Source organism: Rhizophagus irregularis, chromosome 5 (assembly GCF_026210795.1).
Source record: "Rhizophagus irregularis chromosome 5, complete sequence".
Lineage (NCBI taxonomy): Eukaryota > Fungi > Glomeromycota > Glomeromycetes > Glomerales > Glomeraceae > Rhizophagus > Rhizophagus irregularis.
In genome coordinates, this window is record NC_089433.1 from 4361245 (window position 1) to 4376738 (window position 15494).

The 15494-nt window shown below is 28.1% G+C and overlaps 4 protein-coding genes across 4 annotated transcripts; all 4 read right to left on the bottom strand.

Annotated features, from left to right (window-relative positions):
- Positions 1–3147: 3147 nt before the first annotated feature.
- On the bottom strand, positions 3148–3411 carry OCT59_025480 (uncharacterized protein; the record flags this gene model as incomplete). The annotated part of the gene is made up of 1 exon (XM_025328888.2): positions 3148–3411. One exon carries the CDS (start codon positions 3409–3411, stop codon positions 3148–3150), a length of 264 nt encoding a protein of 87 aa, XP_025164739.2.
- A 6597-nt stretch (positions 3412–10008) lies between these two features.
- Positions 10009–10233, bottom strand: OCT59_025481 (uncharacterized protein; the record flags this gene model as incomplete). The annotated part of the gene is made up of 1 exon (XM_066138773.1): positions 10009–10233. The coding sequence occupies one exon, from the start codon at positions 10231–10233 to the stop codon at positions 10009–10011; it is 225 nt and encodes a 74-aa protein (XP_065992127.1).
- Positions 10234–10813: 580 nt separating this feature from the next.
- On the bottom strand, positions 10814–11210 carry OCT59_025482 (uncharacterized protein; the record flags this gene model as incomplete). The annotated part of the gene is made up of 2 exons (XM_066138778.1): positions 10814–10990; positions 11058–11210. The coding sequence occupies 2 exons, from the start codon at positions 11208–11210 to the stop codon at positions 10814–10816; spliced, it is 330 nt and encodes a 109-aa protein (XP_065992128.1).
- A 36-nt stretch (positions 11211–11246) lies between these two features.
- Positions 11247–13345, bottom strand: OCT59_025483 (uncharacterized protein; the record flags this gene model as incomplete). Its single annotated transcript, XM_066138788.1, has 4 exons — positions 11247–11926; positions 12076–12414; positions 12604–12752; positions 12993–13345. 4 exons carry the CDS (start codon positions 13343–13345, stop codon positions 11247–11249), a joined length of 1521 nt encoding a protein of 506 aa, XP_065992129.1.
- Between the last annotated feature and the right edge of the window lie 2149 nt (positions 13346–15494).

Here is a 15494-nt window from a genome sequence, read left to right on the forward strand (position 1 = left end):
ATGCCTAAAATGTTAACTGATCAGGATTGATTATGACTGTGGCTGTTTGGCTGATATTGGTTGGCCAAAGGCTTTGTAATTGACTATCTTAAATGCCTAAAATGTTAACTGATCAGGATTTGTCATGGCTGTGCTTATTTTTTTTTAAAGAAAAAAAAAGTTCAGAATATGCATTATTTTATACTATATTAACTGGTCGTGGTCGGTCATGACCGTGGCTGATATTGGTCGATCAAAGCCTCAAAGGCTTTGTGATCGACTATCTTAAATGCCTAAAATGCTAACTGATCGGGATTGGTCATGGCTGTGCTGGTCAAAGGCTTTGTGATCGACTATCTTAAATGCTTAAAATGGGCAGAATGCTGAAAAATGCTGAAAATGTCGAAAAATGCCGAAAATGCTGAAAAATCAAGAATGCCGAAGGCTGAGAATTCATTGATTTTTGTGCGAAATGTATGAATTTTGGCAATTATTATAATATGAAATTTTTTAAATTACCTAACAAATTTATTTAAAAATTTTTATTTTATGGTAAAATCATTACATTTATTTTTTAATTGTTTTACTTAAAAAGAATTAGTGAATATATTAACGAAATCAGTGGCAATTTATTATCAAATTTCTTTTTGGATTTTATTTGTAATTTTATTTATTTTTTCTAAAAATATTAATATTTCAATTAATCAATTGTTAATGATAAATGAAAAAATAAGTTTATCAGTGTCATGTGCTTTCAATAAAAAAGTTTTTTTTATTTACAAATAAATAATTAATAAATCATTTTTTTTAAATTAGAACATTTATTTTTTTAGTAATTCATAAGTATCATGCTTTAATGTCTTTTAGAAAAAAAAGAATAATAAATTTTATTCAAAACGAAAGTTTCAAAATGTACTAATCTTGAAAAGTTTGAATAAAAAGAAACTGAAAAATACTTTAAAAAAAATTAAAGAAAAAAATTCAAAGCTGTTTTAAAATTATTCATTCAATGAACCTATTATATTCGAAAATAAAAGGTGACCTACGATAAGTAGAGAAAATGTTGTTTCAAGATGACATTTATTAACCCATGCAAATCAAAGCAAAGGACCTATAGAAAGAAAAAATGAATTGTTAAAAGTTTTTCAAGATTAATAAAAAGGAAATTAAAAAATAAATTTACCAAGAATCTGAGATAGTAAAATGAAATCGAAGAAATCTACAAAACAAAAAAATAAAGAAATGTTAAATCTATTTTCAAGAAAAAAGATAAAAAAAGTTTCAAATTTACGTTATTATCAATCATCATTATAATTCGCTATCTACTTCTAAATCATTGTTCTCATCTTTCTTTTTCGTGTCTTTGTCCTCTAAATTGTTGTTTTTGTCATCTAGAACCATTTCCACTTCTCTTTGTGTTGATTGGTTAGACTATGGAATCATTGGGTCATTATAATAGAATATTTATCTGAATTATCCAAATCGAAATAGGAACAGAAATCTACAAAAGATAAAAGGAAACATTAGTAATGTTTCTTAAGTCAATTCCGAATAGAACGCCACTCTTACAACTTACCCAGGTAAGTTTCAGGTCTTCAAGGCCGTTCTCTACAAAAACAAAAGAAAAACAAAACGTTAATAACGTTTCTTAAGCCAATTCCGAATAGAACGCCACCATTACAACTTACCCAGATAAGTTCCAGATCTTCAAGGCCATTCCCTACAAAAACAAAGGAAAAATGAAACGTTAAAAACGTTTCTTAAGTATTAAAAAAAACCTTTGTCCCCAATGAACTTACGAAATCGTTTCCAAGATTTCAAGAGTCCGTTTCCTATAAAATATAAAAAATAAACGTTAATAAAATTTTTAAAAAGTGAATTTAAAAACTTTTTGATATTTACCTTTCAAGTCGAGTCCTAAATAAAGTTCTGTGCTCCTGATTTTATATTTGAAATTTTTTTTTTAAAAAAAGAAAAATCAAAATCCCAAAAAAATTTATATAAAAAAAATAAAAATCAGGTGTAAAACTGAAAAAAATAATGATTTAATAAAATCGAAAAAAATATATTTTTTAAAAAATAAAAAATAAAACTGATAAAAAAAAATTAAATAACAAAAAAAGCCATAACGGGAAAAAATGTTTATATAAAAAAAAAATTATATAAAAAAAAAGGGTTTAGTTTATAAAAAAAAATATTACCGATACGAAATTTTTTTTTTATTTAAAAATTGAAAAAAAAGAGATCGATAAATAATTTATCAAATCTGATTTATTTAGTCCAATTAAATTTGATTGTCAAAAATTATTTTGGTCATTTATTTTTGACGTAATTACAATACGGCCTTGTGCGACATTTGGAACAGAATCTTTTTTTTTTTTTACGATGACAAACGCATATTTATTTAATTATAATACCCTTGTAAATGGTATATTGCTCACAAATACAAATACAAGCTATAGAATAATCTCAATATATCCATTGAAATTAAGTATGTAAAACCACTCGCTCTCTTCATGTCAAAGCGATTCCCGTCCCTGATCAACACCTTAACCACTACACCAACCTATCTAGAGCTATCTACGCCCAGGGTTCTTTTCTTTTTTTAACTTTAACTTCTCTCAAACCGTCTTCTGATTCTTCAAAATCCATGTCGCTGCGTGTTCCCTGTTTTTTCTTTATACGCTTTTTGACTTTTTTATATAATCTTCATCCTCCTCTGATGATGACGATGTAGGCAGTGAAAATCCACTACTTTTGATATAGCAAATGGATTCCGATTCATATACAGTATTGGAATCTGACATTCTGAGGATGAGGATTTGAAATTAGTGTAGTATGATTAACAGTTTAATATACATCACTTATTATATGTCCATGTTAACAAATATTTTATTTATATAAAGAAAATGCGAAATACAGATAAGATAAAACAAAAAGAGAATGATATATTTATAAAGGGATATAATAAAATGGAAAATGAGAAATGTAGAGAATGAAGAATCAAAAAAATAGAACTATCAAAGTAAAAAAGTGAAATGTAAAAAGCTAATTAGGGTTATCCAAATTATTATTGGAATCAGTGGTGGCAAGAACGTCTGAAGCGATATCTGCTAATTTTTGTAATTTGTTAACACGAAAAGATGATCTCGGTTTTCTTTTTGTAGGTTATTTGGGTTGTTGCAAGTTTTTATGGATTGTTTTCGCGTTAGTATGTGTGTTTGCTGCTGGTGGAGTAGAGATTGTTTTCACGTTAGTATGTGTATTTGCTACTGGCGGAGTAGAGATTGTTTTCACGTTAGTATGTGTATTTGCTGCTGGCGGAGTAGAAGAGGAAGTGGTATTTGTTGTTGAAGTAGGAGGTAGTTGAGGCTTGATAGGTGATGCATCAGGACTTGAAACAGGTGATTTTAAGGAATTTAGCCATGACATACGTTTTGTTGGGGATGAAGTAATAGGAGATTGTTGGCCTTGAAGGAAACTAAAGTTGTGTAGCTCTAAATAGAGCTTGCCTTTGATTGATGATAGTGTGCCTGAAAAAAAAACAGATGATCCTCGTTTAACAATAGTGGTTTGATTCATAAACCTGCTACCGGTTGGGTGAAATAATGTAATTGACACTTCAGTAGGTTTATCTTTTGATAAATAATCGGTAATAACACAATCTATTTGAATACCAATATCAGTAATTAGAGCAGGTTCAGATGCCACAGCGATACCAACTACATTAATTTGGTGTACTGGAAGATTTTCGGGCAATATATCCAAAATAGTGGCCGAAGTTAAGATAATCTAAATTGGTTAATAATAATTTTTTTTCAATATTCTTTCCCTTTTTTTCTTGAAGTTTAATTAATGACAACAAAAATACATGATTAAATTTTATTTATTTACAAAAATTGAATACTTACGTCAAGTTCATTATTTTTAGCACTTTTACTAAATTTAGAGTTTGCAATTGATAAAACTTGTCCTTCGCTCAATTTCGGTACATAACATGGCTTAGTTTCATCTACAGGATAAAATACTGTAATGTTGAAAGTTTGTACAGCCTCTCCCTCCTCCTCGAGCCGAGCGTATCCAAGAGCAGAACCTATGAAAAAGTCACTCAAGGTTCTTTCTTTATAATCTGATACGTAAAGTATCGTCGAAAGTTGGGCAGGCATTATTGATGTATATATATAAAGACAGGTAAAAGAAAATAGGAAAAGAAAAAAATTTTTTTTTTCATTCAAATTAAAAGGACTAGATAATTTATTATCAGTCACCAGAAATGTCACATGCAAATCATTTTCATAATAAATCGATTTTGTGTAATGTTAATCCAACAACTTTATTTTATAATTAAACGTCAAATTCCAAATGTACCACGCTTGTGTAAATTACAAAATTTATAGATAATCATGTGTTCTATAAATTTTATCATTACTTTCCATTTTAGTAATTTTTTTTTTCGTTTTACATTTCGTGCAAAAAACCCTTAAAAAAAGCTTTTCTTTGAGATTAAAGTTGAGAAATGGAGTAAAAAATATTTTTAACAATAGTAATATATGCAAATTCACGAGAAGAAAATGTTTTTCTAAGTTATTAATGACGGTCAGTTAGGTAGTTTTTGTGTAAAATGTAAAAAATTGGATTTTTTTTTATTATAAGGAGCTTTTTAATATAAAAAACGAAAAAAAAGTATATTAAAATCATTTATTTTTGTAAGTTATCAATATCCTCTCGTATCTACAACTCTTCAATTATACTTGTTAGTTATACAATACTATATGCTAATACTAATTTCTCTTCTCTAGGCGATCTGGAATTATTTTTGATGATTTGGAATTTCTTATTTTTTCAGCTTAGAAATTTTGCCTAAAGTAAAGATAATTATTTTTTTTCTCATACTACCATTACTTATTTTATAACTAATATGTATTGTTTGTCCTTTTTTTTATGTAGGTTTAATAGTAGTTAAAAATTATTTTTGACGATTTCTTAATTTTCGTGATGGACGTCAAATAATATTAATTAATCAGATGAAAACAAGTTGATTATTCATGTGAGTTTATTTTTTGCATAGATAATTTTGTATTCATATAGGATAGATTTATTTTTATGTAGAACAATTATTTTTTCGTGTATAATAGAAATTTTTTTATCAATTTTCATAGATAAATAAATATAAATTTATTTTTTTTTAAATATTTTATGCTGCCATCAAAATTTTTTTTAATATTTTAATTAAAAATAATTTATTTTTTTTACAAATTACTATAGCATAACACTAGTCGAAAAAGGAATATTTGGCCTTAGTAAAATTCGGCCTATATTCGACTAAAATTAAAAATTCGACCTTAATTAGCAATGATCTACGATTAGACATTGGTCGAATAACCAACCATGCTGGTCGAATAGCCATGTCACGCATTACGCGTATCAAAAGTTTAAAAAAGAATCTTATGCATTCTTTTTTAAACTTTTATTCCTTCTTTTCCTCGTCCTTTGGCTCTATAGGCGCGGAAAAAAACAAAAAAAAATTATTTTATTTTCTTTTTAAAAATTTTAATGTGGCCCTTTCCCTTTTCGTAGTAATTCTATGGGAATACTGGTCGAAACCACGCACCGGACTTTGGATAATAAGGTAAATGGGAAGGGAAGTCGTTTTTTTTACTTTAGAACCGGTTTTTTTTACTTTAGAAACGTTTTAACGTTTCTTTTTTTTCTTTTTCTTGCAGGTATTGCCGGATGAAACGAGCTTCGTGATAATAAAAAAACTAAGATTCGTAAGTAGAATCTTAGTAGTTCTTTTTAATATTATGGAACAGTTACTAACCGTTCTTGTTTTTTTTTATAGGTTTCGGGAAAACGAAGGGAAAGGGTAAAACGAAGGGAAAAGGGTAAGACGAAGGGAAAAGAGTAAAACGAAGGGAAAGGGTAAGACAAAGGGGAAAGGGTAAGACGAAGGGGAAAGGGTAAGACGAAGGGGAAAGGGTAAGACGAAGGGGAAAGAGAAAATGAAAGGAAAGGGTAAAACAAAAGGGAAAGGGAAAGTGGGGACGGAAAAAGGAGTACTTTTTTAAGATTCGTAAGTATTATATTACGAATCTTAAATTTTTTTTTTCTTTTTTATTATTATGGAACGGTTTACTAACCATTCCTTTCTTTTTTTATAGGTTCGGGTGGACTTCCGACGAATGGAAAACCAAGATTCGTAAGTAAGTACGAATCTTGATTTAATTTTTTTTCTTTTTTTTAAAAAATATTACGAACGGTTACTAATAACCGTTCTTTTCTATTTTTTAGGTTTCGGATGGGCTTCCGAAGAAGGAAAACCAAGAAACCAAGATTCGTAAGTAAGTACGAATCTTGGTTTAATTTTTTTTTCTTTTTTTAAAAAAATATTACGAATGGTTACTAATAACCGTTTTTTTCTATTTTTTAGGTTTCGGGTGGGCTTCCACAGGTCGAAATTAGTTAAATAGGGTATCAATAGGTTATCAATAGGTTATCAATCGGCTATCAATAGGCTACCCTATTGGTAGCCTATTGAACTTACGCCATAATCCGTCACCAATCGGGCAGGCTGATTGTTAGCCAATTAATAACTTATTGATAACCTATTAGTATCCTATTGGTATTTTTATCAAATTGGTTATCAATAAGGTATTAATAGGTTATCAATAGGTTATAATCAGCCTGCCCGATTGGTGACGGATTATGGCGCAAGTTCAATAGGCTACCAATAGGGTAGCCTATTGATAGCCGATTGATAACCTATTGATAACCTATTGATACCCTATTTAACTAATTTCGACCTGTATTCGATCTTCGGAAAAAGTGAAACCAAGATTCGTAAGTAACTACGAATCTTGGTTTCACTTTTTTTTGTTTTTTTTTAATATATGAACGGTTTACTAACCGTTCTTTCTTTTTTTTAGGATCTGGTGGCTTCCGAAGTATAGAAAAACCAAGTTTCGTAAGTATGAAACTTGGTTTATTTTTATTTATTTTTTAATTTAATATGAACGGTTACTAACCGTTCTTTTTTTACTTTTTTTTTAGGTTCGGCCGTTCGGGTGGGCTTCTGAAGTATAGAAACTCCAAAGATTCGTAAGTACGAATTCTTTGGAGTTTTTTTTTTATATTTTTAATATAAACGGTTAATACTAACCGTTATTTTTTATTTTTTTTTTAGGTTCGGCTCTCGGGTGACTTTTGAAAAATGAAAAAAACCAAGTTTCGTAAGTTCGTACGAAACTTGGTTATTTTTTTTGTTTATTTTTAATATTATAAACGGTTATTAATAACCGTTCTTTTTCTTTTTTTTAGGATCGGATGTTCCGAAGGACAGGAAAATTCCAAGATTCGTAAGAATCTTGGATTTTTTTATTTTTTTAAAAAAATATTACGAACGGTTACTAATAACCGTTCTTTTATTTTTTATAGATTCGGGTGGGCTTCTGTGTTCCGAAGAACGGGAAAATTCCAAAGATTTATAAGAATCTTGGATTTTTTTTTATTTTTTTAAAAAAATATTACGAACGGTTACTAATAACCGTTCTTTTCTATTTTCTAGGATCTGGCGGTGTAACCCGAGAAATCAGGATAATCACGTGAACGGATGAATAGAAGACCGAATGGAACAAGGATAAATAATTAGCTGAAGGATAAATAATTAGCCGATAAAATAATATTTATAGTTTAGTTTAGTTTAGTCACGAGATAGTCATATGATAATACATCTTTATTTTCTTATTGTTCTTAAATTTTTATTAGTAGAAAAGTTAGAAATGGTAGAAATAATTTTCTTAAAATGTATAAATATAGGTGGGATTCGTTAGGAATTCCGCAGTCAGTTTTGACTCAAATTTAATAAAATAAATATTAATTATTAAAAGTTATCTTGAATATGCTCATTGTACGCTTGAGAATTAATTAATATTATTATTAAGTCCAGAAAAGTAAAGAAAAGGGAATTATTCTCGTTTTGTTGTATGAAATATAATAAGAAGATAGGAGAACTCTCGCAGTTTATAAGAAATGAAGTGGTAATATTTGAAAGAATAAATATTACAGGAAGCATAATATTTTGGGAATATTATGAATAAGTGGTAGTATTGAGAATAAATACTACGGACAAATGAGAAAGGAAGCGAGAAGTTAAAGGAAAAATAAAATCTAAACCAAGCAAAGTAACGAGAAATAAAGTTAAATGAGAAAGATGTGTTTATCCACGGGTGGCAGACATGGGTGACAGCGGACTTCTGAAGAAAGGAAAATCAAGAAACCAAGATTCGTAAGTAAGTACGAATCTTGGTTTAATTTTTTTGTTTTTTTTTAATATATGAACAGTTCTAACCGTTCTTTTCTTTTTTTTTAGGATCTGGCGGGCTTCCGAAGAACGGAAAACCAAGAAACCAAGATTCGTAAGTAAGTACGAATCTTGGTTCTTTTTTTTGTTTTTTTTTAATATATGAACGGTTTACTAATAACCGTTCTTTTCTTTTTTTTAGGATCGGGTGGGCTTCCGAAAAATGAAAACCCAAAGATTCGTAAGTACGAGTACAAATCTTTAATTTTTTTTTATTTATTATTATTACGAATGGTTTACTAACCATTCTTTCTTTTTTTAATAGGTTCGGGTGGGCTTCCGAAGAACGAAAACCAAAAGATAAAGATTCGTAAGTACGAATCTTTATATATATTTTTTTTTTATCATTTTGGAACGGTTTACTAACCGTTCCTTTCTTTTTTTATAGGTTCGGGCGGGCTTTTGTGTGGAAAAACCAAGATTCGTAAGTACGAATCTTGGTTTATTTTTTTTTGATTTTTTTTTTTAATATTAATGAACGGTTACTAATAACCGTTCTTTCTTTTTTTTTAGGCTTCGGATTGGCTTCTGATCTTTGGAAAAGTGGAACCAAGATTCGTAAATACGAATCTTGGTTTATTTTTTTTGATTTTTTTTTTAATATTATTATGAACGGTTACTAATAACCATTCTTTTTAGGTCTCGGGTGTCTCGGATGTCTTCCGAAGAACGGAAAAAACCAAAGATTCGTAAGTAAGTACGAATCTTGGTTTTTTTTCTTATTTTTTTTTAATATTATGAACGGTTACTAACCGTTCTTCTCTTTTTTTTATAGGTTCGGGTGGATTGCTAAAGAATAATCAAAGATTCGTATATACGAATACATGAATCATGTAATTGTGGAATTGTATTTGAATTAGCAATATTTTTTGTAAATTAGATAGATGCAATAATAATAATATAATTATAAAGTATTTAAGCATTAATAAATACATTTATTTAATAAATTTGATAAAAAAAATCAAAATAAATTCATAAATAAATAGGTTGTTATTAGACTATAATTCGGCTTAAAGTTTTAAGGTCGAATATTGGTCAATTTAAACCTAAATAATGGTCGAATAATTAGTCCGAATTTGGGATGATTGGCACCCTAAATGCGCCCAAAAATTTGACCTCAATTTGACACAGGTTAGACCATTATTCGACCTATATTCGACCTGGTCAAATTTAGGCCGAATTGTCCTTTTTCGACTAGTGTGAACGTATAATAGTTTGGGATTTAAGTATCAGTTGCTTCATCATCATCATCAGATAGCATGTTTGTTTCTTCTTCTTTCCCCCTCCCCCTCCCTCTCCCTCTCCCCCTCCCCCTTCCTCTTCCTCTCCCTCCTCTCCCTTTTTCTTTTTCTTTTTCTTCTCTTATTTCTATTTTTTTTTTCTTTTTTTATTTTAGTAATATCAGCAACTGTAACCTGTGTGATATTTCTTGCTCTTCTTCCAATAGTTGTATAACTTTCTGTTAAAAAAATTTCTTGATTTGCTATTGTTTGTAATCTCTTAATTCCAATATCATACACAATAATTAATTGATTAACTCCATTATCATTTAAATTGTTACAGAATTCAAATACTGGATTTTTAAGAGGATTTAAAGATTCAAAAGCATTTATCAATAAGTGTGCGAGCTCCCGCCAAATCTTTTCCTTTCGAGATTGAACATTACGTGGTCAGGAACTTTGAACAGAATCTCCAATGTAATCACAAATCAGCATTTCTGTTAGTTCCTTTTCTAGTTGAGTAGCTTTTATTCTTAATTTCAACTCTTCCCCATCTGCCAGAATTCTTGTTACATTTTGTTTTACAAATTTTACTCCAAATGTTTCTAGTGCTTCGTCATATGCAAAAAAATGTCCAGGATTTGTTAAATTAATGGATGGTGCTGTACGAAGCATTTTACGAAGTAGAGGATTATTTTCTATGCAATGTATATGATACGTTACAGATCTAGCATAATTTATTTGATTTACCGGTGTTACCCCTAGTCACGTGTAGAGTTACAACTTACTGCGCCAGAAGATTATGTGGAAAATTAGGATCTACTGTGCCCAACTGTGCCAAGCCGACCTAGCCGCAGCCTACTTAGCCTATTATTTCTATTATATTTATTATATTAATTATATTTAATATAATCGATATAATTATTTTATTTATTATATTTATTATATTAGTTATATTTATTATATTAGTTATATCTATTATATTTATTATATCTTTATATGTAGTAACTTTTATATAAATAACGTTGGTATTTTCCCTCATTATAAGTTTAGTTCCTTCAGTTCGAATTAGTTTACCTTTAGTTCCTTAATTCTTATTCTTGTAATTATAAAGTTCTATAATAAAGTATAACCTTTTACACTATAAACGAACTCCCTATATTAAGCGTGTCTTGTTTGATTGGATTTCAGTCATAGTTAAACGTACTTAATCTTCCTGACTGCAAATCATAGTTAATCTATTCAACGTACCGAATCAGTTAACACCGGCAATAGGAAATAAAGGTGAAAAAGCTTTTAAACTTTCATGTTGTAAATCAAATATTCCCCATCTAATACCAAACCAATGTGCACGCCAATAACTAGCCCATTGAAAATATAAATACCAAACTTTTACACAATTATTTTCTTCTTTTAAAATATTATCTAATGTCTGTTTTTTCTTTTTTTACATATATATGAATTGCTATTCCTACGGAAATCCAAATCAATTCCAATACTCTTGAAGTTGCTCTGAAATCTACACCTTTCTCTAATTTATCTAGAAATCGTACACCTAATATTCCTGCCATATTGAATATTCTGTAACCAGAAAAAATTGTAATTAATGCCATCATCATATCCTTATTGGTATGCCATTGTCCAAGGATCATTTTTGTTTTTTGATTTGTTTTACAATAACTAATACCTCATCTAAAAATAGCTTCATCCGCAACTACATTAATATATTCATTATTTTCCATACCAATTTCATTTTTATACATTTCTAGACATTTATGCACAGCGGAATCACTTGATGGTAGATCTCCAGCATCAAGAATTATAACATTAGGAGGCGGAAGATTAAAACTAACTTCAAAATGTGTCATAATTTGATTACATATATCATCTTCATTAAAATCTGAACGATAATTAGGAGTGAAATTTTCATTAAACGTAAGTAATTGTTCAAAAACTGAATTAAAAATATTAAATGTTTGTTGTGAAAAATTATTTTGCCCAAAAAGTTTTTGCTTATTTTCGTCTTGTATTTCAATAATTTCAGGTAATTCATTAGGTAGTTGGTATTGAAAGAGCATCCGTAATGTAGCGTGTGAATTTCCTCTAACAGCATCAAAAATGTTTCCATAACCAAATGTAGTTTCTTTAAAATCCACATTATCAATAATACCAAGATTCCAAATATTCTTTTCATGGCAAATTCGATCAGTTGGATCTACTAAGAGAGCACGAATTTTTTTCAAATTTCGTTCATGTCTTTGAGAGTGGCTTGTAATATTAACAACTTCTAAAATTCCCTGCAATGATGACAAAAGTTTTGGTTTTCGGCAAAGACTTGTCATTGTTCGAGGTAACCAAATTTTCCATCCTTTAAATGCAATGTTTAAAATTATTGAAATAAAAAATGTGGTTTGTTTAGTAATTTTTTCATAATTTAAAGGTTTTAATGGTTTTTTACGATATTTTCTTTGTCTATCTATAATTTTTTTTTTGTTTCATATAAAGTTTTTAAAAGACCATCATAAAATTGTACTAAACATGAAGGAAATATAGAATGATATTCTTCTATAGAAGTAGGTGATTCAAGTAATTTTTTGTGAATTTTTAATTCATTTTTCGCGAGTATTATTGAATGTGCTAATGCTTCTCCAAATTCAAAAAAATGTTTTGACGTAAAATTCTTAGGATTTAATTTTTTATCAAAATTGTAATTAAATTTGACTAAAATAAGAATAATAAGAATTATAAATAAAGAAGGTACTTCATTTTTTATATTTTGTACTGATAGTAGCATTGATGATGTAGTCTCAGATTTTTCTTGAGTATTAATAATACATAAAATAGGAGCTAAATGTGCTAAAATTTTTTCTTAAAATGCTAAATTATCAGAATTAGCAATATTAAGAATCCAATATCCAATTACTTCTAATGCCTTTTTGGTATCGTTTTTATGATGTGACAGGTTATCACAATTTGGATCTTTTTTTATACCTTATCCAACACGTTGATAAATATGCCCACCCTTTTCTTCATAACAATTCATACATATATATCGTGCCTGTTTACTCGAATTTGTTGGAATTACAAAAGAATGGTATGTTTGCAATGCACCACATTTCATTTGCCTTATACAAGGTACCTGAATATTTTTACCTATAACTTTATATGAGTGATTTTCACAATTAGGACCACGACTAAAAAAAATTTTATTTTTATTACAAAATAAACATCTGCGTCTATGAATAATACTTTCCATATAATCTATAGTTTATTTTAAATTTGATGAATGCAATTGATTTTGATCATATAAAAAATGCGAATAACAAACACCTAAATCTTCAATTAAAAAATTTTTTGCTTTAACTTCTTCATCGTCAATTTGCCAAGTTCCAATCATTTGCCAAAGTCATCTTAATTTTTTTTTAGAGTTGCACCGCTGAATTTTACCATCTAACATATCAATTACAACGCATGGAGTTAAATTTTCATTATTTGGTACTTTAGTAATTATTTCATCACGCTCATCATCAGATTCTGTCTCAGAAAAATTACTTCCTATATCACTCAGATTCTCCCAATTGTCTTCTTCCTCTGAAATATTTTGTTGAACTAATTTTTTTGCATTTGTAAGCATATTAAAATCTAATTCAAATAAAGATTTTAAAGATTCATTTTCCTCTACATTATCGAAACTCTCATTTTCATCATATTCACTATAAAAAGTTTCATTCTTATCCGTTAAACTTTCCTCTAAATTCTCATATTCTAAGCTTTTCTCTAAATCCATTATATAAATCTAAAAAAAAAAATTTTTTTTTTAAGAAAAAAACACGTTATATTTTACTAATTTATTGTTTAAAACTTTAAATTTCTTGTTATTTTTGGTAAATTTCAAGTTTTTCTTATCTTTTATTATTTTTAATATCAAAAATACAACAACTTCCAGTGAAGATTAAAGTTGAATAACAAAGAGTATGAGAGATTTTTTTTAATAAGGTTATAGAAGCGGTCAATATGTTCATTTTTTATTATTTAAGTTAGATCGATCATATTGTGTAAATTTGGTGTTACATATGATTTAATGTTTTTTAATTTAACGGAATTTAGGCTGGCATTACGGAATTGGCCAGAATTAACAAAAATTTGGCCAGAATTATAAATTGTTGATCGGCAAATTTAACCAGATTTAATTAATTTTGGCCAACTTTAATTATATATTTGTATTATACATTTGAAGAGGGTACTGCGCCATAAATTTTTTTTTCTCGACCTTAATAAAAAAAATTTGCCTTTTTTTATTGTGTCATTTCCAGTGACTGTTATTTTAGATAAAGATAAAAAATAATCAGTTATTTTTTTTCATTATCAATGTGAATTTTTTTTTTTTTTTTTATCATTATCATCTGTGAAATGTATTTTTTTAGAAAATAACAACGAGAAAAAAATTAGAAATAGAAATATAGCGCTATTATTTTTTCAAAAATCACAGAATCATATGATTTTTTTTTTATACAAAATTTTATCGATAGCCACACTTTTGAAAAAATTTTTTACTAAACAAAAAAAGAAATTGTAGCCACACTTTTTTGAGTCACTTTTTTTTTAGGGGGAAAAAAAAAAAATTTTTTTTCATTTTCATTTTAAATTTTTTTTTTTTAAAAAAAAATATATAATAAAAAGATCAGCAAAGATCAACAAAATCGAAATGAATGTAAAAATTTATTAATTGATGCCATTAAGTTAACGTGCAATGAAAGTGGCACAAAAGTGAATAATTTTCAATTTTATTTCTGTGATATCAAAGAAGCAATATTGCGTCTATAGCTATAGCAATAGCAATAGCAATAGCAATAGCAATAGCTATAGCAATAGCTATAGCAATAGCTAATAGCTATATAGCTATATAGCTATAGTATAAGATTCAACTACGAAGTTCACATGGTGCATTCCCAAAAAGATGAAAATCTGCATGAAGATCAGAGGACAAACTACAAATTAAGCGAAAAAGTGAATAAATAGGAAGGTCATGCAGGATGATCACCACTTCAGAAATATACTATCGCCAAATAATAATTCTTCCAAGTTGTCCTATGTGTGAAGAGGATGAAGAAGATTTCAATCATATCTGGTTTTGTGAAGAAAGACGAGAGGATATGGATGTTTTAATTTCAGGAGTACAAAATTGGCTTCTTTTAGAAATTAATTAAATTTTAGATCCTATTAATCATATTACTCTTGAACATATTAAAAATCTCAATGATATTTGGAAACTTGAAGTATCAGAGGATCACATAACTTTCATAGATTTAATTAAAGGTTTCTTTCCTTGTTCGTTAATTAATTTTTTTAAACAATTATTATCTATGAAATCAAAAGTTGAAATTTTGTCATATAATTTTAGGAATGAAATTTTGGATAAATCTATGATTTTTTGGAAAGTGAGGTGTAATAAACTTAATGAAATTGATAGAGGTTTGGGAATTGATAAAAATGTTAAAAAACAACATTTTGGTAAAGAACAGTTTATTGACAAAACGCGTAAATCAAAAAATAAGAAATACTTTAATCTACAAAGTCTTCAAAGTCATATTTATTTTGGGGGTAATACAATAGATTACTATAATATTGTTGATTACGGTAGTGTTTCGTAGTATTATTTTTATTATCTTTGATGTTGTAGTAGTAATTAAAGGAGTTGTGGTGAGTTTTTATATAACATTACCGAAGTCCATACGAATAGTAGTAGTTATGCCGCCTTATGCGGATAGTTTAGTGAACCTATTTGGGTGAGCAGGATGGTAGATAGTTCTTTTGAACATAAAATCTTAAGTCCCTAATAATATTATAGTATTAGTTCGATCGTGTTCTTTACTAAATGTTATATAATGTAGATCTTTTCCTTTTTTGTAATTTTTCTTATTTCTAAATAAAGTTGA